The sequence below is a fragment of the Phytophthora parasitica genome (assembly GCF_000247585.1).
Source record: "Phytophthora parasitica INRA-310 unplaced genomic scaffold supercont2.33, whole genome shotgun sequence".
NCBI classification, from domain to species: domain Eukaryota; phylum Oomycota; class Peronosporomycetes; order Peronosporales; family Peronosporaceae; genus Phytophthora; species Phytophthora nicotianae.
Genome location: NW_008649019.1, coordinates 191,016 through 214,360, shown reverse-complemented (window position 1 = coordinate 214,360; position 23,345 = coordinate 191,016). Strand labels below are relative to the sequence as shown.

The following is a 23,345-nucleotide window of genomic DNA, read 5'->3' as shown; positions in this document are numbered from 1 at the left end:
TCCTGCAACCTTTTCTAATTACGGTGGACCTACTGCCTCTACATATTACATGCATTTCATGGTAACGTCACATGTTACGTTATCGAGTGTAAGATACTTTCCGGGTGGATGATTCAGATGTATTGTCCACTTTTAATAAGCCATCGAGAAGACACCAATTCGACAAGAACCGTCTGGTCCAAAATCGTTAGAATCTGCATTAAAGTAAAGCGAACGAGCGCTACCCACCTGTTCAGCCAGTTCGATGCGGCAAAGTAGCTCGCGAGAGTAGCGAGCCTCGGGCCACCACGATGGGGGGCTCGACGGCACCGCCGGGTCGTCCGAGCGATTACGCTGTTTCATCTACATGTATCCAAACGTCGAGCCGAAGAGAAAATGAGAAAGAAGGAGTTTAAAGAGTACAGAACGAACTCACCCCCGTGCGCAATACGCTCGACATTCGTTGTTCCTGTGACACAGGCCGTAGACCACGCTCCTCGGCCTGGTTTAGCAACGACGACGACCGCATAAACGGGTTCCCGTCCAGCGGAAATTCCTCACCGTACCATTCGACGAGCTCTCGTTGGCTCCCTAGGAAATCTAGAGACCTCACAAGCTGGCAGCAGGAGAACAGAATCCTTGCTGATAAATATTTGCGTGTCACCTTAATTCCAACGTGTGGTCTATTAACGTACGTACCGTGGTAATGAAGTCACCGCCCTTCCAGACAAAAGTAGCGTCGCTACCAGCCGCTGGACTCTGGCGCCACCTCCAAACGGTCTCGAGCATGTCTACAGTTCTCTCCACGAGTGTCACGAGGGCATCGGTCAGCTCATCGAAGGCGCTGAAGCGCTCTCGATACAGTACTGCCGTGGCATATCGCTTCGCTCCAGTCTGGGCGGCCTTTTGCACCCTCTCGTAGGCGCGATCGTATTGTAATAACACAACTGCCGCAGCGTGAAAAAGTGTGTCGATAGAAGCGCTAGCGTTCTCCATTGAATCTCCCCGAGATCGCGGCCGTCGGGTTGACGATCGAGGACGATGATGACATTCCGGCCTGACGGCTATGCGGTGTGTTGGCTTCTCGATTTCGTCACTTGTTGAGCCTTGTAATTTGAGATGGTGTCGATTATCCCAAGGCTGCGGCTTCAATGCGATCACACGGGCTTCTTCTAGTCGCGCGATCTCGGCTTTGCAAGCGATCGGTTCAACCCAAGAACTTTTTAAAGCTTCAAACTCAGTTGTTCGAGCCTCTTTACCGCCCGCAACAGTAGCACGTACAAACTTCACAGGAACCCTCCGTTCACGCTCACAGTCACGATCAAGGAAGTCTAACTGCAGCAAGTGACTATTGTCGTCAATGGCAGCGATACGACAAAGATGCCACCGAGGTATTGTCGCCAGCACAGAACCATTCGTGCGGCGGCGACGGCAGCATTCAACGAGCTGGCCAACCTTGAAGTTGGAACGTTGAGGCTCTCGTTCGTTCGTCAACACTGGAGGTACAGACACGAAGACGTTGGTGATTTCATTGCCGAGTTCGGAGACAAATAACTGCTGCGTGGACATCGGCAGTCGCCGAGCATGAGCCAAACTCAGCTTGTTGATTCGAGCCTCTTCTTCTCGCATGCGGGTGATCTTGAGCTCCTCGCCGAGCTCCAGTTCACGCTTCGCTGCAGCCTCGCGGGCTAATTGCTCGCGGATGGCGCGAGCCTCGTCGCTTTTGTAAGGACGGATCTGAGCTCACGTTGACAAATGTTAGGTTGAACAAACACTTAGAAACGACGATGCAACTCACCTGGTCTAGTGCATCGAACTGCAACACGGATCGCACGATGCGGAGGACATTTTCATCAGCGTGAAGCATAGCCTTCTCATAGTTCGTTTCGAGTAGCTCGAAGAACTCTGGAAACTGGCGCCAAACCGTGATGGCGATCGCTGTGGCCCACAGTTTGCCGGAAATCCCTTCTGTTGGAGGTGGGGCAGTGCCATTGATAATGTACTCAAAGTTGTTTGAGTAGATCCAGCTTCCGTCAGGTTCTTGTGCCTCCAACAAAGCTCGAATGGACCAGGGCAGGCGGCGTCTGTCAGCGCTATCCAACAATCTCCCTTTTGCATGCTTTTGGAGGGGACTACCAGGATCAAACTGTGCAGACTTCTGGCTGGTGTTGGTGCCCTCGGTTGATGGATCCTTGTTGCGGGGTACAATGTGAATTTGACCGTCTTCAAAGATGACATCAGACGACACAGACTTGCCAAATGCTTCGTAGAATTCCTCGAATTTGAACGGAGTCTTTAGGGCCATGTCCAAACGCTAAATAGACACAAAGTCAATCAGGAAGATGTCAGACAAATACGTCGTTTCGATCTATTTTTTTCCCGTTCAGGAGATTTTTTTTAAATCAATCTCGTTGAAGCCGTGTCAGGATTCGGTGGTGGTGGTAAGCTGGCGGAACTGCGCGCGAGTGAATTTGCGCCAACGGGCATATAGGAGACCAGCCAGGGTCACGCCGACGACCAGTATCGCCGGAACGAGCGAGAAGAAGACGTCCACGGCAATGTAGATTAGCAATGCACTCGGGATCAGGAGTGCAGTGATCAGCACAGCGATGTTTCCAGGAACTGACAGCAACAAAAAACAGGTGAGTATATCTGCGAATCTGAGGTTCAGTTTTTCATGAGCGCATACCTTTGAATGGACGTTCAATGTCTGGTTGCGAGAAGCGCAGCTTGATGAACGCAACTAAGATCAACAATTGATAAAAGGCCGAGAGCGCGTTGGTCATGCCAATAATTTCGTCGAACTCGAACTTGATGAGCACTAGAATGATCACAAGACTGGCGTAGACAGCGTTGTGTGGAGTGTTGAACTGTTTGTTGCGCCTAGTGTGAAGTCATCAGCAACGAGTCGTCAACAAGAACGCGTCAATAAGATGTCCAAACTCAACTCAACTTACGCTTTGAGGAATGCTGGAGCGAGGTCACACTCTGCCATACCCAGGATCTGGAACGAATCGCAGAACAGCTCGGCAATGTACATACCAGCATTGCTGCAGAACGTTGCTAGCACGACCCAGTTCGATAGAAAGCTGCCACCGATGTCTTCTGCAATGCTCGAAAATGAGCCTTCCTCCCAAGTCGTCCAGTGCGGCGAGTTAAACACCGTAGCACTAAATAGTGGCGCCAAATACGTGAGCGCTACCAAAAGCACAGAGATCATCAGCGCACGGGGATACGTCTGGCCCGGATTGGCCACCTCGCCACCAAACACCGACATGCCTACTGCGCCATTGAAGTTCCAGAAGAGGGTGTTGATCAGCAGAGACCAATCGATCTGAATAATTACAAAACTCACGGGGTTAGCTTGCCGCTACAGCTACTCTATCAAGGAACTACTATTGGCACTTACGTTGATACTGCCGGACATGCTTATGAAGTCTCCGTTTTCATCATATATAATATCAGAACGACGGATGTCGCCCACTGCGTCCCAGTCATCCGCGCGAACGACTCCCCAGATAAAGAGGACGGCAAACGGGATCATGACGAAGATGGACATCACTGCCATACCTCGGCCCACGATACGAATACCCAGTAGGTTCGGTAAAGCTAGAGCCACGGCAATACCTGCCTTGATGAAGTATTCTGCAACAGGCGAGTTGATGGATCCATAGACATCCGTGAACGTAGCCACAGCCAGTGCCGGGTAGATGGCATTGTCGATCACTTCCGTCATAAAAGCACAAGTGCGTCAAGTCACCGATCGAAGCCATTACATCTCAATAGCTAGCACCTTACCGCCGGATATCCAGGCCCAATAACCGCACTGGAATCCCCAGAACGGTCCGAAAGCGTTGAGCACCCACACCGTGTAGCCACCTGTTACCACAACCAACACCAGTTCAGCTCGAAATCCGCGAGTTAGAGATCGAGACTTGGCTATTACCATCTTGCGGGAACGTGGTGCTAAGCTCCGCCGTAACGTAGGCAATCGGGATGCCAAAGATGAAAGGGAACAAGAGCAAAAAGATGAACCCGATCAACGGGCCACCAGCTGCAACGATCAATCAATGCAGAAGGATCAATCCAGCTACATATATAGCACGACAACAAGCACAGATTGACGAACCTGAAATGATGTACTCGGATCCAATGGGTCCACCGCACACCTATAGACAAAAAATGAAAGCGAATGGTGGATGAGTCTCGAATCCAGAAATGACAATTACAATTCCTGCTCGTCACCCACAGCAAAATAGCACAAGCCGACAATGGACATGACTTTGAGCTGCCGACGATGACCTTCCTTGACCGTCTCGAGCGTGGCACCGAGTCGCAGCCCATGGTTGCTGTCTCCCTCCCCCATTTCAGCAGAGCTCACGCCACTCACGACCAACAGATCCCGCAGCCTGCAGATAGATTTGTACATGTATTCAGTTCTCGCCACCCAACCCTTATTAATAATCAATCAAGACCATCCATCGCCAGGCACTCACTTTTCCAGGTTCGGCGTCAATAGTAAGCGCTCATAGGCACCGCCGGCCTTGGGACTCAGCGCCGCCTCCATGTCGTCGACACGGCTCGATCCCCTCGGGACCAGTTCTTTTTACTGGCACTTGCGGTCTCAGATGACTTGGACTCACTATGTATCGAAACACTGGCGCTGGACACTGCAGTGATAACATAGAATGGTCATGTCCGAATCGACCTACACCTAAAGCCGCTTCTCTGTCCTGCTGGAACATTTCACTTCAACCGTGCCAATACTGTACTGAAATCCATCTACCCGAACAGGCACAAAGATTTTTCACGTGCTCTACCATGTGTAATAGCGCCAATGTCTATATGTTGGTCTCCCAGCAGCGTGTGCTGCTTGTGGCTTACGTTAGACACTCTGGCAGTGACCACCGAACACATACAAACTACCGTTGTGAGCAGGGATTCCGAAAATAGAATAAAATTGTATATATATATGACAACAAATAAATTACGGATTGATCGGCCGTATACAGTCAAATAAATAACTGAAAATGGGACCGAGGTGAAAATAAGATATTGCAGGTATTGCCAAAGGAATAAAGTACATTTCAAACGCACCTCCATCGATGCCACTTTCCAAAACACTATGTCACGGTTGGATTATTAGGATAATTTGTCTCGAGAGAAGATAAAACGTTTGGTTTCGCTCAGCTACTCACAATTTACATGTACCGCAGCCAGCCAGCAAGCACAATAAATTATCACAATTTCAATAGAATAAACATAAATAACGGGTTATGGGCATTATTGACAGCAAAATAAATTATTTTATCGGTCAATAAATATTGCCTTTTCAGTATATTTATTTTTCGGTACTGTATCCCTGGTTGTGAGACAACTCATCTTCTGGTCAAAAAGCTAACTAGTATAATAACAATACCCCGATGCTCGACGCGAACTTGCAGGCACAAAATCACTGTGGATCAAGATGTCTACAAATTCTACTGATTCATGCACGTGTAGTTGTACCAATGTGACCATAGCGACCGAGATTGTCTGCAAGTTGGCGAAGCCATCGTCTTCACTGAAATTCATCGCCGATAAATTATGGTTAGAAGCTATCTACATCGTTGAGTATTGCTATGCTATTATACATCTACGGTTTCTATGATGCCGTTCCGACGGGTGCGAAGCTGCCATGTTGCTCTTGAACAAGCCACACATCGTCGATCACCTGTCCGTAGAGCCCACGGGCTGCTGGGTTCTCGGGGTCGGCTTCTACCTGCTGCCAGTGCAGATGCGTAGCATTCATGACCTCCATGCGCGAGTAGCCGAAGATGGAGTTGCGGAAGGCATCCCAGACCTCAACTGGCCTCTCAAACGACTTGCGCATTATCGACGTCAGATACTGACCCGATGCACCAGTCAAAATGTGCGTCGTAGCGCGCATATTGTGCGTACGCTTCCAGGTTTGTGACTTGTACACATCGAACGCGCGCTCGTAGTTGTGTTGGTGACCGCACAGATACAAATCTACACCGTGCGTGAAGAACTTGTCCTCGAGCTTGTCCCGCAGCATCGCAGCCTTATCGCCGCAGTTAGTGTCGTCTGAGGTGCAGTACATGGGGCGGTGTCCGATCACCACAAGCCAAGGCGTCTGCTCACGGTTTGCATTGGCTTTGGCAAGATCTTGCTCTAGCCAGGCTTCCTGTCGGGCGATCACGTCTCCGTCCACATCTAGCGTTTTCTTGAAGTAAATCTCGGTGGAGATAATCGCGAAGTGCACCAGCCCCACATCAAATGAGTAGAACCAGTTATTCGGCACTTCCTTGGGCTCTGCATCCTTCGAGCGTCCACCGACATGGACAGTCTGCACACCTTCGTTCTTATTGCTCGGCATGAGTCGGAAGCGCTGCGAGTAGTGGCTGAACACGTTGTGAGTCTCGTGGTTGCCCGGACACACCATAAAGGGCACACTCGCAGCAATCGGCTCGATCTCCTGCATGAAGATATCTCCAACGTGACCGTCGATCATGTTCAAGTCGTAGGCGTAGTCACCAACGGACACCACACCATCCACGACCCCTTCTGCGACCTCGGACTGCATCATCGGCAAAGTGGCTGCGTTCTGATAGCCGATATCTCCAGTAACCAAGAATCGCGTTGGTTTGGGTTTCTCTCCAGCACTCAACGGAGCCGGAGCAGTCTTAGTTACATAAGGAATAGACCACGACGTGTAGTATGCGTTGCCCACTACGTAGGTATATCTCGTGTCTGGCTTCAGTCCTTCCAGTCTCACCACATGCAGCCAGCGCTTGGACTGTTTCTCACCATCGTCTTCGAACAGTGTCGTGTTGGCCCAGGCCGTCACGGGGGTTGCATTCGGTCCTTCCACTTCGATACGGGCATGGTAGCCTTCCACCATTTGCAGCTGAGCGTTTCCTTTCCCGCAAAACTCCTTCGTCATCCACTGCACTGCCAAGCTGCCCGGTGTGCGTCCGTACGCCGTGTGCACGTGCTTCGGTCGACATCGCTCTGCTTCGTCTCCTCGGAACGGAAGATTGACACCCAAACGATGCACCGCCGACCACCCGTGGAATACGGACCCGACGATGAACTCATACCCCGCGTCGTGTTCTCCCTCCGGGAGGTTGATGAAAGCCGTATGAGTAGTGAACGTGGCTTCGTCCGTCGTATACGTAATTGCCTCCTTGCTGGTGAATGGTGCCTCTCTGTCTCCACTGACGAGCATGGTATCATTATCGCCCAGTCGTCGGTAGCGCACTACCACGTCAGCGGCGACATCGTGGCATGAGCGCCACGGGTTGGCAAGCACAGGGCTCGGGTCGTGCGACTTCTGTAGCTTAACCTTGCGGATGTACGTGCGTCGTGTGGCCCACTCCACCACAGCGCGTCTGCCCACGACGGACGACCGGATGTCGTACGGCACGCAGTTTTCCACCTCTCGCTTCTCAAAGTCATCGGAGTCTTCGGGCTCCTGCTGGCGCGCTACGACGGCAGCGCGCGGAGGAGGAGGTGCAACGAGCGAAGATATGCTGGCGGTCAGCACAGCCTGCAGTAAGAGCAGCAGGATTGAAGTCTTGGACGCCACCATGTTGTCGGACACCAGCGGATTTGAGACTGCTGGAGACAAACAACACCTGCTGGTGAGGCAACACCGTTTCGCCACAATATGGCTCACAAAAACTACAGATGCGAGATACTGGAGGATAGTATGATATAGAATCTTTTGCTAGATCAATGGTAATTGGTCAGCTCAATATTCAGAACTGAAGATCCTCGGTTTAACGACATAAAACCGATGGTTTTGTTTTTTCAAGGAGAAGATATCCTTTTGTTGAAGGACGAAAGGTTTTTATCTGAAGGTGTCAAAGTTGCTAAAGCATCGTCCGACTCAGCTGCGTTGGCAGCTTCTCGACCGCAGTTCTTCACAACGTCGGACATTTAACGCAAGTACCGCAGTTGCAACGTCACCTCTGCCATATTGAGCTCGACACGAGAATTGGTTCTGATGCTGGTGTGGATTGTACGAAGTATTAGCCAGTGTGATATGGTAAATGAACCATTGGCGTTGAGCAGTCAGCTATAGTCACAATAACTCTCAAGAAAAGTAAACGATCTTCCTTCGCTTAATTGTTGTATTATGAAACGAGTGCAATTACTGCATCAACGAAGTTACCATCGCGGTTGGATAATATCCAATAATTGGATATTTCAATCTTGTTCAAAGCTTTTTCTGCCAATCCGCTCGTTCCAAATTCCGACCAATCTGTGCACTCTCTCCATGAACGTCAAGCAGAAACCTAGAAACGTACCCGACTCCAGTCAATCGCACAGAGCGCTACGCGGACCCTAGTGACGACCATGACGGACGCGACGCCCGACTCCCCCGCTATGAAGCAGCCCACATGGTACCCACCACGCCCCATCGAGGGTCTCACAGAGTACTGGAACACGCACTACCCGCTGCGCCTGTATAACAGCATGACCCGCACCAAGAACGCCTTTGTACCCATGCAGGGTAAACGCGTGCTGTGGTACATGTGCGGCCCCACGGTGTACGACCAGACCCACTTGGGCCACGGACGCACCTACACTTGCTTTGACTACGTGCGTCGCATTATGGAGGACTATTTCGGCCTGGAGGTGGAGCTCGTCATGAACATCACGGATATTGACGACAAGATCATCCTGCGTGCCTCCGAGACCGGCTGGCTCGAGGCCAACCCGGGCAAGGAGCTGCCCAAGGACAAGGACGAGAAGGCCAAACTCGTGATGGAGTGGGCCTCCCAGCAGCCTCCCGAGGACAACATGCGACGCACGCATGAGCTGTCCAAGTTCTGGGAGAAATCCTTCCTGGAAGACATGGCTGCACTTAACATCAAGACCCCTACAGTTATCACCCGCGTGAGTGAGTACGTGCCTGAGGTCGTTGAGTTCGTAGAGGGCATCATCAAGAACGGGTTTGCCTACGAGAGCAACGGCTCGGTATACTTTGACACGGCAGCCTTCGGACGCTCCAAGGGCAAGGCATACGGCAAGCTGCTGCCCGAGAACGTCGGCCAATCAGAACTGCTGGCTGAAGGTGAAGGCGCGCTGTCAGCTGGACAGTCGGACAAGCGCAATGCCAGCGACTTTGTGCTGTGGAAGAAGTCGAAGAGCGGCGAGCCGTTCTGGCCGTCACCTTGGGGTGAGGGACGCCCTGGATGGCACATTGAATGCTCGGCCATGGCGAGTGATGCGCTCAAACATCTGGCTGGTGGCAAGATTGACGTCCACTCCGGTGGCATCGACCTGCGCTTCCCTCACCACGACAACGAGATCGCCCAGTCCGAGGCGTACTTTGACTTCTCGCAGTGGGTTAACTACTTTGTGCACACTGGTCACCTGAACATTGAAGGTCTGAAGATGTCGAAGAGTCTGAAGAACTTTGTCAAGATCCAGGAGGCGCTGATGGACAACTCACCGCGTCAACTGCGTTTCCTGTTCTTGCTGCACAAGTACAACGTGCCCATGGACTACAACGACAACTCGATGGACGAAGCAGTCGGCGTCGACCGCTTCTTTACCGAATTCTTCGCTAATGTCAAGGCTCGCCTCCGTGAACTCGGAGTGGAGAAGACTCAGAAGTGGACACCGGTGGAGAAGGCACTGCACGGAGCTCTGCTGGACTGCAAGGAAAAGGTGTTCCGTGCGCTCAGCGACGACATCAACACGCCGTTGGCGCTGCTGCACTTGCAGCAGCTAGCTAAGGAGGTTAACCGCTACATGGCCGGAGATATCGAGAAACAGGCCTCGATGTTGATCCGCTCCAGCGCCGAGTACATCACTCGCATCCTGTCGATCTTTGGACTTGTAACGTCGGCTACGGACATTGGATTCCCGCTTAGCTCGGGAGCCACTGGCGGTGTTGACCAGGAGACGGTCCTTACGCCCGTGCTGGACATCTTTGCGCAGTTCCGTGATGAAATCCGCGAGGCTGCTCGCTCTGCAGCAGCGGAAGGTGGCGACCCGAAGGCTCTGGCTAGCGCTGTGCTGCGTCTGTGTGATGTGGTGCGTGACGAGAAGCTGCCGTATGCTGGCGTGCGTCTGGAGGACCGCTCTACCGGTGCTGCGGTGTGGAAGCTGGCTAACAAGGACGAGTTGATTGAAGAGCTTGAGAAGAAAAAGCAGGAGAAGATCAGGAAGGAGGAGCAGAAGCGTTTGCGACTGGAGGAAGAGGCCCGTAAGAAGGCGGAGCTGGCTGAAAAGGCCAAGATTCCGCCCAGCGAGATGTTCCTGGGCATGAAGGACAAGTACTCGAAGTTCGACGACAACGTAAGTGTTGTCACTATGATTTTTTGTGGGGTACAGCAGGCTTATTTATGTATGTGTTGCAGGGTCTGCCGACTCATGATGCTGCTGGTGAGCCGTTGAGCAAGGGCCAAACAAAGAAGTTGGCAAAGGAACAAGCCAAGCAGAAGGCGCTTTACGAGAAGCACAACAGCAACTAGATCTAGAAAGAAGAGAAACGCGTTTGATCCTGCAGTAGTCGATTGGATGGCTGATTTGTGTTAAGACTGCGTAGTGCTGCAGTAACGTTGCTTTGCCTGTAAACCTTCGAAACAAGCGCGATCTGATTGCAAAGCTCGACGCATTATCGGATACATGTACTGTACAGTAGAACATGTAGAATTGCACACTGGGTTGAACAATTTGAGCACTTCATTCTTCCGACATGTGAGTGGTAGAAAAACTTTTCCCTCTCACGACATCTAATTGGATGAAAATCTTTTCTAGTTGATCGTGGTCCATTCGACAAAAAGCAGTCACAAGCAGCAGGTAAGCTCCAGGCGGAGCCTTAATGTACGGCGAGGCTGCTCTAGTGATCCTCTACGAAGCAGCACCTCCTTGCTCAGCCTATTCTCCGAAGTATTGCGCAATTAACAGTACTCAGCTTCATATTTTTCAGCAGAAAACGCCCGCGAAATGGCCGTCACAGAACCCATGAAGCGCTCCAATTATGAGTTGGCACGAGGCATTAATGCCATCTCCTCCAACAGCTTGGCCAAGACCAACGGTCGTGTGTTCGCCCACAGCGCCGCCAACAACAAGGTGATGGCCCAGAAGGTCCCCGCGCGAACCACACACTCAACGAAGAAGTGGTATCCTGCCGACTACATACCCAAGCCGCTGCCATCCGCCAAGACCAAACGCAACAGCGTCAAAACTGCCAAGCTACGCAAGTCCATTACGCCCGGCACGGTGCTTATTCTGCTCTCCGGGCGCTTCCGCGGCAAGCGTGTGGTCTTCCTCAAGCAGCTGCCATCGGGCACACTGCTCATCACGGGTGAGTCAAAGTTGCAGCACTTATTTTGGACGGAAGAGTGATGACTTCGAGTCAACGATCCATCAGAGTATTATACCTGAATAATGCCGGCTCTGAGTCTTCGATAAGTGATGCTACCAGCTACGTATGCTGACAGGATGATGTTTACTGTGTACTGTAGGCCCGTACAAGGTGAACGGTGTGCCACTGCGTCGTGTGAACCAGGCCTTTGTCATTGCTACGTCGACTCGAATGGATCTGTCGGACGTGCAGCTTCCGGAGATCGACGATGAGTATTTTACGAAGGACAAGCCGGCTAAGAAGAGCAGCAAGGAGGAACGCTTCTTTGCAGCACAGCAAACCTCGGTACGTTGACGACTAAGTTGTCTTACCTGCACGTATCCTCTTGTGTATATGCGTGGTCCCTATGAGAGCTGATGGATGAGGCTGTTGGGTTTGCAAAAGCGCTTGGGATCGCAAAAGTTCCTCCACCTGTTGAACTGACGGTGGCTCTTGTGTTGTTCAGACCGCGCCAGTAATTGCGGAACAGCGCAAGAAGGACCAGAAAATAGTGGACGCTCTGCTACTGAAGAAGCTTGCGAACGAGCCGTATCTGCGCGCGTACCTGAATGCCAAGTTCACGCTGACCAAGAACGATCGTGTGCACGATATGCGCTTCTAAGCTTTGTGTTAGGTTGAGGCGATGGTGTCATGACGTGCAAATTTACGGAATGGTTTATAACTACAGTGTGTGGCTTTAGTGCTCGTGAGGATTATGCACATGCGCACGGATCCGTGCCACGTTCAACACGCCTCTTGGATCGCAGGTACTGTGAAGCAAGACGCGATAAGCAAGCATTCAGACATTTGGCGAGCCACTGACGAAGCGCTGAACACACTTACCTTACGCCGGTCGCGCAGTGCTTGACGTGCCCACTCAAGCTCGAGCAAGATTTCAGCTCGCGAGTGTGTCACGATGATTTCCTGCACGCTTGCCAGCTGGGTATTCCCATCTTTGCCACGCTGCAGTGGCGCTCCGTCCATGCTTTCCGTTTGACGCTCGGACTGCTGCTTCGTTTCCTCCGCCGACGTTTCTGCTTGGAGCGTGGTGCTTCGTGTTTCTACAGCCGACACGCACGCATCACAGCTGCTGATATCGGAGCTGTTCGCAGCCTCGGCTCTAATAGTCCCCTGCGAAGATTGTGCGCCAGTGTCGTCGGCTGGTGGACAGTTCTCGAACGCACTGTCAAGAGTCGTTTCAAACGGCATCGCCTTGTCCTGTTGCGATTCACTACTTGTATCAATTGCTATCAGCCCGCTGTCTACGCTGGCAGCTCGCTCATATTCGTTTGCAGCTTCGGCGTCGTCGATAACCTGCTCTTCCTCTAACTCGACCAGTGGAAAACGCACTGAAATACCGAAGAGCGAGTCTTCTATGCGCGGCAGCCGCAGTATGCCGTCGCACCCCCAGTCCAGCGAGAAGGACGTTGCCGCTGCTGGCCCAAGTAGCGCCCACTCGCCGTTCAGTTGGCGCTGGATGTCAGCTACCAGAACCTCCGTGTCCTCGCGCACTTGGTACACGATGCGGCGACGAGCCCTCCATCCACGGAAGGTACGCTGCCCTTGGCGTGCAGATGCAGGTCGTCAATCAAAGAGTTCGCACATGATTCCGCAGTGTTAAATCCTCAAATTTACCTGTATCCTCGTCGCAGCCGCGTCGCGCGGTTGGCAGTGCTGCTGACGCTGCTGCTTGTGCATAGCGGAATGTCTCGCCACGTGCGTCAGGAGCTTTCCAACCCAGGGGATTATGCCTTAAAGAAGATCAAGATTCATCCACCGGCGTCAGCAGCAAAAACCATTTTGCACGTGTCCGGTATTTTGTCCCCTTTCAAATCTTATTCCATGTCTCTGCGCATCTCATTCGGTCACTTTCATCAGGACACAGAAACGTTTCCAGCACGCGCGGTCATTTGGCAAAAACGCGCTCACGTTGCACACGACGAGCAGCGACACAATTCAATCGACCTCAATCATCTAACAGTCCACACTCGCATGAAGCTGAATCTTCCTAGTCTTCCGAGTCCGGGAGGCGCTGGGTGGTCCGTGGCGCTCGCTCTTGCACTCGCCCTCCAAGTGGTAATTTATCGCGAGACGCTGCGAGATGCTATGCGTGACGGTGGCAAGCGCCTACTGGTGTACAAGACCATGCACCGCCGCTTTGCAAACCAGCGGCTAAAGCGCCTCAACAGCCTTGGTGATGATCGCAAGTCCCAGTGGATGTGGAAGAAATCGCCGCAAGGTGACACCGTATCCATTGACAGTGACAGCAGCGAAGAGAGCGCCGACGGTACTGGCAGCACGGACGGCCTCATCTCGTCGCAGAAGAAGCTCGTGCTCGTAATGGTGGGTCTACCAGCGCGCGGCAAGAGCTTCGTGGTTCACAAGACACTTCGCTACATCGAGTGGCTGGGCTTCCCCACGCGCATGTTCAATGTTGGCAACCTACGCCGCAAATTGGGCAAAGCTGGCGAGAACGCCAACTTCTTCAGCGCTGACAACTCAGATGCCACACGTCTGCGCGAAGAGATGGCGATGGACGCTTTGGACGACCTGCTCGAATGGCTCGATACCCAGGGACACGTCGCGGTTTTCGACGCGACCAACACGACGAAGCTACGCAGGTACGTACGAGATGGATGGAGTAGTGTGAAATTTGGCTGAATATTGCGTGTTGCGTCGTGGTAATTTCTGCAGACAACATATTCTTGAGAAGGTCAGCTCGCACCGCAACGTCCGCGTCATGTTTGTGGAGAGCATTTGCGACAATGAAGCGTTACTCGAAGCCAACTACCGTCGGTGCGTTGCAAAGCAAATGATCAATGATCGTATGGTCAGCTGACTGTGTATCTGTTTGCAGAAAGCTCTTAAACGCCGATTATAAGGATAAGGATCCCGAGGTAGCACTTGCAGATTTCAGACAGCGTGTGCACGAGTACCAGAAGGTCTACGAGACCGTGGAGGACACGGAGGATGGCGACAATGCGTGCTATGTAAAGGTCTATAACGCCGGCGAGAAGATCCAAGCACGGTACTGTCAGGGTTTCCTGCAGAGTCACATCGTGTCGCTCCTGCAGAATATTCACCTCTGTCCTCACCGCATCTGGCTGGTACGTCCTGGTCCGAGCATTACCAGCTGCCAGGGCATTCTTGGTCTGGACACGGAGCTAGCGCCAGAGGGCCATCGGGTGGCACGTGCCATTGCACGTTTCGTCGAGAATCTGCAGCTCGAACGCCCCATGGAAGTGTGGACGAGTCCTATGAAGCGTTCGAGAGAAACGGCAAACTACCTGCCCACCCGCAACTTGAAGCGCTACGTGACCACAACGTTGCTCAACGAGCTCGGAGGTGGTGATTTTGAAGGCCTCACGTACGATGAAATCGAGCGCTTCTACCCAAAGCACTATGCGGCTCGACTGCAGGACAAGCTTCGATATCGCTACCCAGGCGTGGGCGGCGAGAGCTATGTGGATGTCATCTCACGTCTTCGCTCGCTGATCGTGGAGTTTGAGCGCAAGAAGCGCGACGTGCTGGTGATCTGCAGTGAATCCATTCTACGCTGTCTTATGGGATATTTTGCCGGCTGTGAGGCGGCCAAGGTTCCGCATCTGCAGTCCTACGAGGACACGGTCATTGAGCTGAGCCCGCACCGGGACGGCTGCGACATCAAGCTCATTCCGCTCGAGTTTGAGGATTCCGAAGAGGATGTCACCACTGTGCAATAAACCACCGATACGTCGTAGAAGTGGCACGGTCGAGATCAATACAAGCGGAGCGAAACCCAGCTTCGACAGCGTCTTGGGAAATACACCTACATTGCTCTCTTTTGCAAGGAGAAAATCGCCACCTCCATTTTCGGTATCATTTTGGATCGAAGTTGAAGTTGTTTGCCGAATGATTTGAAGCGACAAAAACTGTCATGCTCCTCTGCCAGATGCAATACTTGCCAGCAACAAATAACAAGAGAAGCTTGAGAATGAGAATATACATGTAGTGCCAAAGGACCTTGACAAAGTCATGAAATGCCCTACAGCTGCCAATCACGACTACTGTTCACAGCCACAGTTGATTCTCTTCCGATGCCTATCGACTGTAATGGCTCTGGCTGTTTGAAGACTTGGCCCATTTTTTTCACGACCAACTCCCGTACTCTCCTTTTTGATATGCCAAAAATACATCCCTACATTTGGGAGGCAACGGTGGAATTCTTGCTGGCTTAGACGGAAAACATGGAGAAGGAGGAGAAGGTCCGCGTGGTGGTGCGCGCTCGGCCCTACGTCCGTCCCACCGGGCGCACTGGCAGTACCCCCAGAAACAACAATAGAGATAAACACAAGAACGACCAAGAGTGCGTCGCAGCTAGTCCTGAAAACCCTGGAGAGCTCTTCGTTTACACCGATCCAGGTCGCACTCGCGCAGCCACATTTCGTTGCGAGACGTTCCTGTCTTCAACAGCGTCCCAAGAGGACGTATTTGAGCAGATACGCGCGAAAGAGCTGGTCGATTCTGCGCTGGAAGGCTTCCCTGTGACCATTTTCGCCTACGGACAAACGGGTGCTGGTAAATCCTTCACCATTTTTGGACAGGAAGACGATGTCACCGCGCGCAAAACGGCTCTGCAGGAGCAGGACGGTCTTTTACCACGCATAGCACAAGAGCTGATGAATGCAGTTTCTGCTCGGAGAGGTGAGATTGAGTACACTTTACGTGTGACTTGCGTTGAGATCTACAACGAGCAAGTACGCGACGTATTTGACCCACGTAAGGAGACGTTGGCAGTGCGCTCTTCGAAGACTCACGGTTTTTTCTTGGAAAACGCTACTGTGGTCGAATGCATGACAGCTCGAGAAATTGTAAGGGTGGTGAGGGCTGCTGCTACTCAACGCACCAAATCTAGTCACTTGCTGAACGAACGATCAAACAGAAGTCACTGCCTCGTAACAATTTATATTGACGCAGCACCGCTAAAGTCCGGTTCATTGGGTGGCAAACGCTATGGCAAAATCACGATCGTTGATCTGGCTGGCAGTGAGCGTGTTTCAGATTCTGGCGCGGTGGGAACACAACTCCGTGAGACGTGCCACATTAATCGGAGTCTTCACTGCCTTAGTCAGGTGATTCAAGCGATGAATGCCCCCAAATGTAGCAAAACAGGGAAGCCCAAATTCGTACCATACCGGGACTCTAAGCTCACAATGCTGCTACTGGACAGCTTAGGGGGAAACTGTAAGACCCTTATGATCGCTTGCGTGAATTCGTCGCCTCAGTTTGCAGTCGAGTCGGTCCGTACACTTGACTTCGCAATGGGCGTTGCCAAAATCAAAAATCGCCCGACAGCTCTGCTTACTCCGCATGTAAGTGGCATTCCAATTGCTTGGCATACACGTTTCTTCCTAACGTTTAAAGTATGATTTCTACTTCGTATCTTAACAGGAAAAACTCATTAAAGATCTGAAAGAGCAGATCAGACTTCTCAAACTTGAAAACAAAATGTTGCGAGCTCGAACGCCAGGATGTACGCTTGTTGCTACGGATTGATATATTTGTCGTAGTAGTTGTACTCAATTCGCTCTGGTGTTGTTTCAGATTTTATGGAGCATCCTAACAACCAGCTGGATCCTTTTACAAACGAGTTTGCCGAACAGCAAGTTCGACAGCATGTTCAAACTTGCACCGAACCCACGTATCTGTCTGGAGACTCCCTCGATGCAATACATCGAAAGAATAATGTTCACCAAAAAGTAGCTCAGCAAGAGCTCCGAACACTGTAAGTTGTCGTCGTTCTCTATGGATTGCTACACAATGACACATAGCGCACTGCGTGTTGAACACCAGAAAACAAAAACCTCCGCTTCGCCACCTACGGAAATCGCCCAAGAGGAAGATGTACGTGAATACTTCACCTTAATACCCTGCTGATTTTAACCTGCCTTGTTGCTCAATTTAGTTTAACGAGTATATCCAAGTCGTTCACCAACAAGCACGCTCTGCCCCTTGTCAGCAAGAGTGCACCACCACCGAGATCGTTTCAGTATATCGTGCAGCATCCCGAAACTTTTCACTCCAACCAAAGCACGAATCACCTCGTGCTTCCACGCACAGACTCGCCCCCTCCACCGTACAATGATTTGTTTGGGATTGAGACGGTCTCGTATTCGCAGAGTCAACCATCCAGCAACCTCTTCAACCCCCATTTGCCTCCAACAAGACCAGCCCAAGCGCAATCACTTTCAAACAACCGTCAGGAGAGAGAATTATTAGCGAAAACTCTTTCACCTGAAGAGCAGTTGCAACTGTTGCTAAGGCAAATGCTGCCTGAGTCTCAACCTCCGTCAACAAACATGCCTGAACGAACTGACAAGCGACAAAAGATGCAGCAGATACCATCGAAGCCCGCAAAACCTCCTGCTTTTACCCCCTCGGTACAAAATAACTACCCACCTGTCAGCAACAACAACAACATAGGCAATAAGTCCGCCGAGTGGGATGATCGGCGTGCCCAGGACTTGTTCATGCAGCTCTGTCGTCTGTAATAAAAAGTTATAGGCACTGTTAACGCAAGTCATTATCAGACCACTTCAACGTCAGAACCTCTCTTGATTGGTCAAAACTATGACCAATCATATTTACCGGCGTCCGTCCTGCGTCCTCGGCAACCATTTCTCGCCCACAACTTCAGCATCATGGATGACGGCCTCTTCGACGGCGTGAGCGCCCAGCAGCTCTTCCACAACAAGGACAGCAATGGCCTCACCTTCGACGACGTAATCTCCCTGGTACTGTACGCGAGCAATTGCGAGTATTGCACCATCTCTCGTCGTCGATTAAGCTCACTTTTCGGTACTTTGAATATGTCAACGCGTCGCCTCCCTGCTTCTGCCATAGCCTGGCCACAGTACGTTGCATTTGAAGAATAATAGCGCTTACGTTATATCTAACGATTACATTTGGTCAGTTAACTTTGGCGTTCAGGATGTGGATGTGACCACGAAGCTGACCAAGAAGGTCAAGTTGTCGGCGCCCATTGTGAGCTCTCCAATGGACACCGTGACGGAGGCCAACATGGCCATCGCCATTGCCCTGCAGGGAGGTTTGGGCTTCTTGCACTGCAACAACTCGATCGAGCAGCAGGCCGAGATGGTGCGCGCGGTCAAGCTCTATGAGAACGGCTTCATCCCCGAGCCGAAGGTGCTGGGACCGACTAATACTGTCCTCGATCTGGACCAGCTCAAAGTTTCTGGTGTGCCAATAACGGAGGATGGGCACCCCACGGGCAAACTTGTCGGTCTAGTCACGAGCCGCGATGTCGACTTCATAGATGACCGTTCGGTGGCATTATCGACCATCATGGTGCCTCTCGAGCAGCTGGTTGTTGGCACGTATCCGATCTCGCTTGAGGAGGCCAACAAGGTGCTGAAGGAGGCCAAGAAAGGCACGCTACCTATTGTCGATGCGTCGGGCAACCTCGTGTCCCTCATGACCCGCTTGGATTTGCTCAAGCACCGCGACTACCCGAACGCTGTGCGTGACCCTGAAACGCACAAACTGCTTGTGGGCGCAGCTGTGTCGGTAAATGAGCAGGCTAAGCCACGCATCGATGCTCTTGTTGCTGCTGGTGCCGACGTCATTGCTTTGGATGCCCGGCAGGGTGACAGCGCTTCTCAGATCGAGCTTGTCAAGGTACGATGCCGTTCTTTGATCATCGTTATCCTAGATAGCTTAGTGTGCTGATTCTTTTTCGATTTACCAGTACATCAAGCAGACGTACCCGTCCGTTGAGGTTGTTGGCGGCAACATTGTTACCATGAAGCAGTTGAAGAACCTGCTTGACGCTGGTGTGGACGGTGTCCGTGTTGGTATGGGTGTGGGTTCCGTGTCCACGTCGCAGGTCGTGAAGGCCGTGGGTCGTGCCCAGTTGTCTGCTATCTACAACACTGCTCTCCTGGCCAAGGACTATGGAGTCCCCGTCATCGCTGATGGTGGCATCAGTAGCCCTGGTGCTGCTATCAAGGCCCTCTCGCTTGGTGCTTCCGTTGTCATGATGGGATCGAGTCTTGCAGGTACGGCGGAGGCCCCAGGTGACTATTTCTTCCAGGACGGCATGCGTCTCAAGCACTACTACGGAAGTGGCAGTCACGAGTATTATCGTCACGGTGATCCAGCACACACCGCCGCCACTGCTAGCCTCGTTGCTGTCGGTGTGTCTGGTGCGGTGGTGGACCAGGGCAGCGTGCACAAGTACTTGCCATACATCCAGCAGAGTATCCGCCACGGATTCCAGGACCTGGGAGTGCGCTCCATTCCGCAACTGCACACCGCGCTCTACAAGGGAGAACTACGCTTCGAGCGCCGCACCGTCAGTGCGCAGAAGGAGGGCGGTGTGCACGATTTGTTTACGTACTCCAAGCAACTCTACGCCTAAGCAAGTTCACTGACGACAAACTGACTGCATTATTACTACGCTATACAGCTTCACGCATTAAATTTACCTTAAAAATGCTAATACACGTTATGGCTGCGGCGGTATGCAGCAAATTGCCACCACTAGAGTGAGTCTTACTTAGCTAAAGTTGAAGTGGCAAGTCATTTCGTCCCATATTTAACTTCCTCTGGTCCCATACTCGATGCATTTGTTTTTGTACCAATGAAATTGCGTCATTTGCATTCAAGTCAGTCGCAGATTGACCATGTCGCCGACGTCAGCAGAACAGGAGCCTTCGCGCTTCTGGTGCCACGAGTGCGGCGCTGCCGTAAATACGCGCGTGGACGACGCCAGCGAGGAGGTCTGCTGTGTCCAGTGCGGCGGCAACTTTGTGGAGGAGATCGAGGAAGTGCGTCTACAGTGTGTTTTCATCGTAAATTCCGCTTTTTGTAACCTTTTTTACATTCTGTTGTCATTCTTCTTTCTTGTAGGACGATCCGCCACAGGATTTTCAGGCTGAACAAGTAGAAAACATACATACACAAACTCAACCACCGACAGTCTCTGCGGAAGACACGACGCGGGCGGAAATCCGTAATGAGTTTGGCGGTACTCGCCCGTTGCCACGGTACGATTTGCAAGTTTTATCATGATTTCTTTTAAATAGTTTTTACGTTTTATCATTTTTGTCGTTTTGTTTTGAATAGACCAACAGTTCGAGCCGCCAGGTTTACAACGTCAGATGAAGGGCGAGAAGGAGCTCCGCTGCCTGAGTGAGTTCTTTGAGGTTTTGTGTATAGGAAAGGTTGTTCTCATATGTTCATTTTCTGAGTAGTTTGTTCCAGTTTTTATCGGGTTCTACTGGACGGAATACACGCTTCATGAGCAGCACTGGAAACCCCGTGGAGTTTTACGTTAGTGAGTCAGGAGAAGGTGGAGGAGATCCGATGGGCATTTTGGATGCTTTGGGAGGCATGTTTCCAATGCTGGCCGGCAATCCTGGTGACTATGCGTTTGGCAATATGGCTAATGTGATTAACCAACTCATGCAGAATGACCCCAATCGGGTAAGATATTGGAAGGCTTACAGGTTTGGCTGGTGTGATGTCTAACTTGATGCTGTACCGCTAAATTACCAGCATGGGGCTCCTCCTGCAGCTAAGGAGGTCGTAGAAAAGCTACCGAAGGTGAAGATCACTCAAGTTGAAGTGGACGGCAGTGCTGAGTGCCCTGTGTGCAAGGATTTCTTCGCTGTGGATGATGAGGTCCATCGTCTACCGTGCGAGCACTCATTCCACCCAGACTGTATCCTTCCCTGGCTGAAGCAGCACAACTCGTGCCCACTTTGCCGATTCGAGCTGCCCACAGATGACCCAGATTATGAGAGACGACGTGCATCCTCCTCCTCCACATGAGATAACCACACAAGACTCACATCCACTCTCAAGCAAGGCACGATGCAAAGCAGTACATGTAGTCGTTTATTAGTCATTTTCACTGATAGAGTAGTAGGCCAAATGAACAAAAGAGTTGGTCGTGCTTTGGCGCGGTATAACATGACGAAGATTCGGAATGAAATCTAATGTGCATATTTGAAATTCCGGAGGTTTCACAAGTCGAGGGGTCGGAGGCAATTAGCAGCGTAATGGTAGTGTTGAGACCTGGTTCTAGCGTATTGAAGCCAGGCGTTCGTGAAAGGCAGCGCGAGCTAGAGACGGCGATAACCAAATATGAAGTATTTTCTTTCGTGCTCATTACCACCACCTTCGTGCTGATCGTCGATTATTGTGCGTTAGTTTCTGCTAGCGATTGGTCGGACGAAAAACGCGGACTTTGCTTCGTTGGATCTGCCACAACTTGTGTTCCGCCTCGCAGGTACAAGTAGATTGTCGGGAAGTTTGTTACATCTACGCTAATGCGTTTGTTGGTTGGGAAGAGTGTCGCCTCTGCTTGATTCGTCTTCAACGGACTGCATGGCAAATTGACCAGAGCGGACAAGAACCTAAGCGAACTCACCTCGATGGTGGAGACGAAGAAAACACTACTGGGGAAGGTGATACCATGCAGGCGAAATTACAAGAAATGCTCGAGACGACACGGAAACTGTTCCAGGTCCGTGTAAAACTCGATATGTATGAATTTCTAGCTCTTCTTACCAATTGATGTAGCTCCCTGACGTTGCAAGGAGCACGTTAGCAGTGCAAGGGGAAGTGCAAGTACTTCTGGAGAAGGGAGAACTGCTTACTTTTTGTAAGGTAAGGTTGGTGGAATAGTAGTTTACAAGAGTAATAATTCATGCGACAATGTCTAGGACCACGCAAACGCGATGGCTGTGTATGCAGAGGCGATTCGACTATGCTATAATATCCAGGATGAGGCCACGGAGGCAATTTTGGTAGTTCTACCGCTACCATCAGCTATACGAATACTTCTAATTATTTACCTGTTTGTCATCTTTAGACGTCAAAGCTGCTTCAGCTTCAGCGTCACGCAGATGCTTTAAAGCGTGTCGAATCTCTCGTGAATGAATTCTCATCCGATAGTGATACTGGAAGCGAACGAAGCAGACTTAAAACAGCATTTGAGAAGGTTGCGGATGCTGAGGGATTCTTGATGAAAGGTCAACTGCAAATACTTGCACAAGAGCTAGGTATGACTGACGTTCTTAGCAACAATGAGATCGATGAAATATGGAGTCAGATGTTAGAGATGGACAAGACTACCCACACTAGCAACGAAGCAGCATCTCCAATCATTTCATTTGAGACGTTGTGGAGATGGTGGGTGTCTGATGCTGCATACCAACACAACACCCTTTTCTAGCAAACTCAAGGCACTAAATACACTGCAACGACTTTTTTTTTGCTTCGATGTATTATTGAGTTTACTCCACTACTTCTGGGTAAACTCATGGGCGAAAAGCTGTCGTAATCTGGTTGCTCCGACGAGCCTCGGTAGATCGGACTTGTATCCAGAGCCGCGATGTACTGTGGGGGGAGGGCTATCCGTATAACTCAGCGGCGCATAAGCTCGCATATTTGTCACGTCGTCGTCTTCATATTCACGGGCAATATTTCCATAGTGGCCCAGGATTTCAATGTCGTTGATGTCGCGCGATGATCCAGCTTGAGAAACTGGAGCGATACTCACCGACCGTTTATCTTCTTGCTCATCACGCCCCACCCTGTCTAGTTGTTCAGCAGTATCGCTGCTGGAGCGAACTTGATGGTCTGACAGTGTACTTGGTCGGCCTCGGACGCGAGATGAAAGTGCTCGCTTCCTTGGGTCGCAGCCTTTTCCGACATTACTAGAAGTTTGTATAAAGTGTAGCAGCCAAAAGAATTAAACTTGCCAATTTTAAACCAATCATTCGACGTTATCAAAGAAATTTTGTCCAATAGTATAGCCAGGACAATGGCAAGTCATGTACGCCAGCCGTTCCGACGTATCGTGTCGGAATGCCCCGCAACATATCTATACCTCCTCGCAATAAGCAAGTGAAAAGCATATCACTTGCATATCTGCCACCTATCCGACAGGAGGCATGGGCTTGGAGGAGTTGGCCCCCGTAAACACAAA

At 51.2% G+C, this 23,345-nt stretch overlaps 10 protein-coding genes across 13 annotated transcripts; 6 read left to right on the top strand and 4 right to left on the bottom strand.

Annotated features, from left to right (window-relative positions):
• Window positions 1-639: 639 nt before the first annotated feature.
• PPTG_13503 (hypothetical protein) lies at window positions 640-2,284 on the bottom strand (the record flags this gene model as incomplete). The annotated part of the gene is made up of 2 exons (XM_008909220.1): window positions 640-1,716; window positions 1,778-2,284. 2 exons carry the CDS (start codon window positions 2,282-2,284, stop codon window positions 640-642), a joined length of 1,584 nt encoding a protein of 527 aa, XP_008907468.1.
• A 117-nt stretch (window positions 2,285-2,401) lies between these two features.
• On the bottom strand, window positions 2,402-4,546 carry PPTG_13502 (hypothetical protein; the record flags this gene model as incomplete). Its single annotated transcript, XM_008909219.1, has 9 exons — window positions 2,402-2,601; window positions 2,669-2,862; window positions 2,937-3,313; window positions 3,389-3,705; window positions 3,778-3,858; window positions 3,926-4,033; window positions 4,109-4,148; window positions 4,229-4,388; window positions 4,476-4,546. The coding sequence occupies 9 exons, from the start codon at window positions 4,544-4,546 to the stop codon at window positions 2,402-2,404; spliced, it is 1,548 nt and encodes a 515-aa protein (XP_008907467.1).
• A 990-nt stretch (window positions 4,547-5,536) lies between these two features.
• PPTG_13501 (hypothetical protein) lies at window positions 5,537-7,628 on the bottom strand. Its single transcript, XM_008909218.1, has one exon. The coding sequence runs from the start codon at window positions 7,571-7,573 to the stop codon at window positions 5,624-5,626; it is 1,950 nt and encodes a 649-aa protein (XP_008907466.1). The 5' UTR covers window positions 7,574-7,628; the 3' UTR covers window positions 5,537-5,623.
• A 629-nt stretch (window positions 7,629-8,257) lies between these two features.
• PPTG_13500 (cysteine-tRNA ligase) lies at window positions 8,258-10,741 on the top strand. Its single transcript, XM_008909217.1, has 2 exons — window positions 8,258-10,296; window positions 10,359-10,741. The coding sequence occupies exons 1-2, from the start codon at window positions 8,344-8,346 to the stop codon at window positions 10,470-10,472; spliced, it is 2,067 nt and encodes a 688-aa protein (XP_008907465.1). The 5' UTR covers window positions 8,258-8,343; the 3' UTR covers window positions 10,473-10,741.
• A 206-nt stretch (window positions 10,742-10,947) lies between these two features.
• PPTG_13499 (hypothetical protein) lies at window positions 10,948-11,969 on the top strand (the record flags this gene model as incomplete). Its single annotated transcript, XM_008909216.1, has 3 exons — window positions 10,948-11,308; window positions 11,469-11,653; window positions 11,814-11,969. 3 exons carry the CDS (start codon window positions 10,948-10,950, stop codon window positions 11,967-11,969), a joined length of 702 nt encoding a protein of 233 aa, XP_008907464.1.
• PPTG_13498 lies at window positions 11,904-13,892 on the bottom strand. Of its 2 annotated transcripts, XM_008909215.1 has the most exons (3): window positions 12,983-13,892; window positions 12,191-12,904; window positions 11,904-12,117 (listed from the first exon to the last, which is right to left on the bottom strand). In XM_008909215.1, the coding sequence occupies exons 1-3, from the start codon at window positions 13,043-13,045 to the stop codon at window positions 12,061-12,063; spliced, it is 834 nt and encodes a 277-aa protein (XP_008907463.1). In that variant the 5' UTR covers window positions 13,046-13,892; the 3' UTR covers window positions 11,904-12,060. The 2 variants fall into 2 exon arrangements, with proteins under 2 accessions (XP_008907463.1, XP_008907462.1); XM_008909214.1 differs by having other exon boundaries at window positions 11,904-12,904.
• Window positions 13,052-15,069, top strand: PPTG_13497 (hypothetical protein; the record flags this gene model as incomplete). The annotated part of the gene is made up of 3 exons (XM_008909213.1): window positions 13,052-13,968; window positions 14,042-14,143; window positions 14,205-15,069. The coding sequence occupies 3 exons, from the start codon at window positions 13,052-13,054 to the stop codon at window positions 15,067-15,069; spliced, it is 1,884 nt and encodes a 627-aa protein (XP_008907461.1).
• Window positions 15,070-15,573: 504 nt separating this feature from the next.
• On the top strand, window positions 15,574-19,937 carry PPTG_23219 (the record flags this gene model as incomplete). Of its 2 annotated transcripts, XM_008909211.1 has the most annotated exons (9): window positions 15,574-16,698; window positions 16,778-16,859; window positions 16,931-17,111; window positions 17,180-17,230; window positions 17,292-17,766; window positions 17,917-18,120; window positions 18,230-18,239; window positions 18,300-19,024; window positions 19,095-19,937. In XM_008909211.1, 9 exons carry the CDS (start codon window positions 15,574-15,576, stop codon window positions 19,764-19,766), a joined length of 3,525 nt encoding a protein of 1,174 aa, XP_008907459.1. In that variant the 3' UTR covers window positions 19,767-19,937. The 2 variants fall into 2 exon arrangements, with proteins under 2 accessions (XP_008907459.1, XP_008907460.1); XM_008909212.1 differs by having other exon boundaries at window positions 18,300-19,937.
• Window positions 19,938-20,008: 71 nt separating this feature from the next.
• PPTG_13494 lies at window positions 20,009-21,520 on the top strand. Of its 2 annotated transcripts, XM_008909209.1 has the most exons (5): window positions 20,009-20,175; window positions 20,258-20,394; window positions 20,474-20,539; window positions 20,602-20,833; window positions 20,906-21,520. In XM_008909209.1, the coding sequence occupies exons 1-5, from the start codon at window positions 20,032-20,034 to the stop codon at window positions 21,179-21,181; spliced, it is 855 nt and encodes a 284-aa protein (XP_008907457.1). In that variant the 5' UTR covers window positions 20,009-20,031; the 3' UTR covers window positions 21,182-21,520. The 2 variants fall into 2 exon arrangements, with proteins under 2 accessions (XP_008907457.1, XP_008907458.1); XM_008909210.1 differs by having other exon boundaries at window positions 20,602-21,520.
• Window positions 21,521-21,827: 307 nt separating this feature from the next.
• PPTG_13493 (hypothetical protein) lies at window positions 21,828-22,589 on the top strand (the record flags this gene model as incomplete). Its single annotated transcript, XM_008909208.1, has 4 exons — window positions 21,828-21,878; window positions 21,935-22,021; window positions 22,078-22,161; window positions 22,227-22,589. 4 exons carry the CDS (start codon window positions 21,828-21,830, stop codon window positions 22,587-22,589), a joined length of 585 nt encoding a protein of 194 aa, XP_008907456.1.
• Window positions 22,590-23,345: the final 756 nt, after the last annotated feature.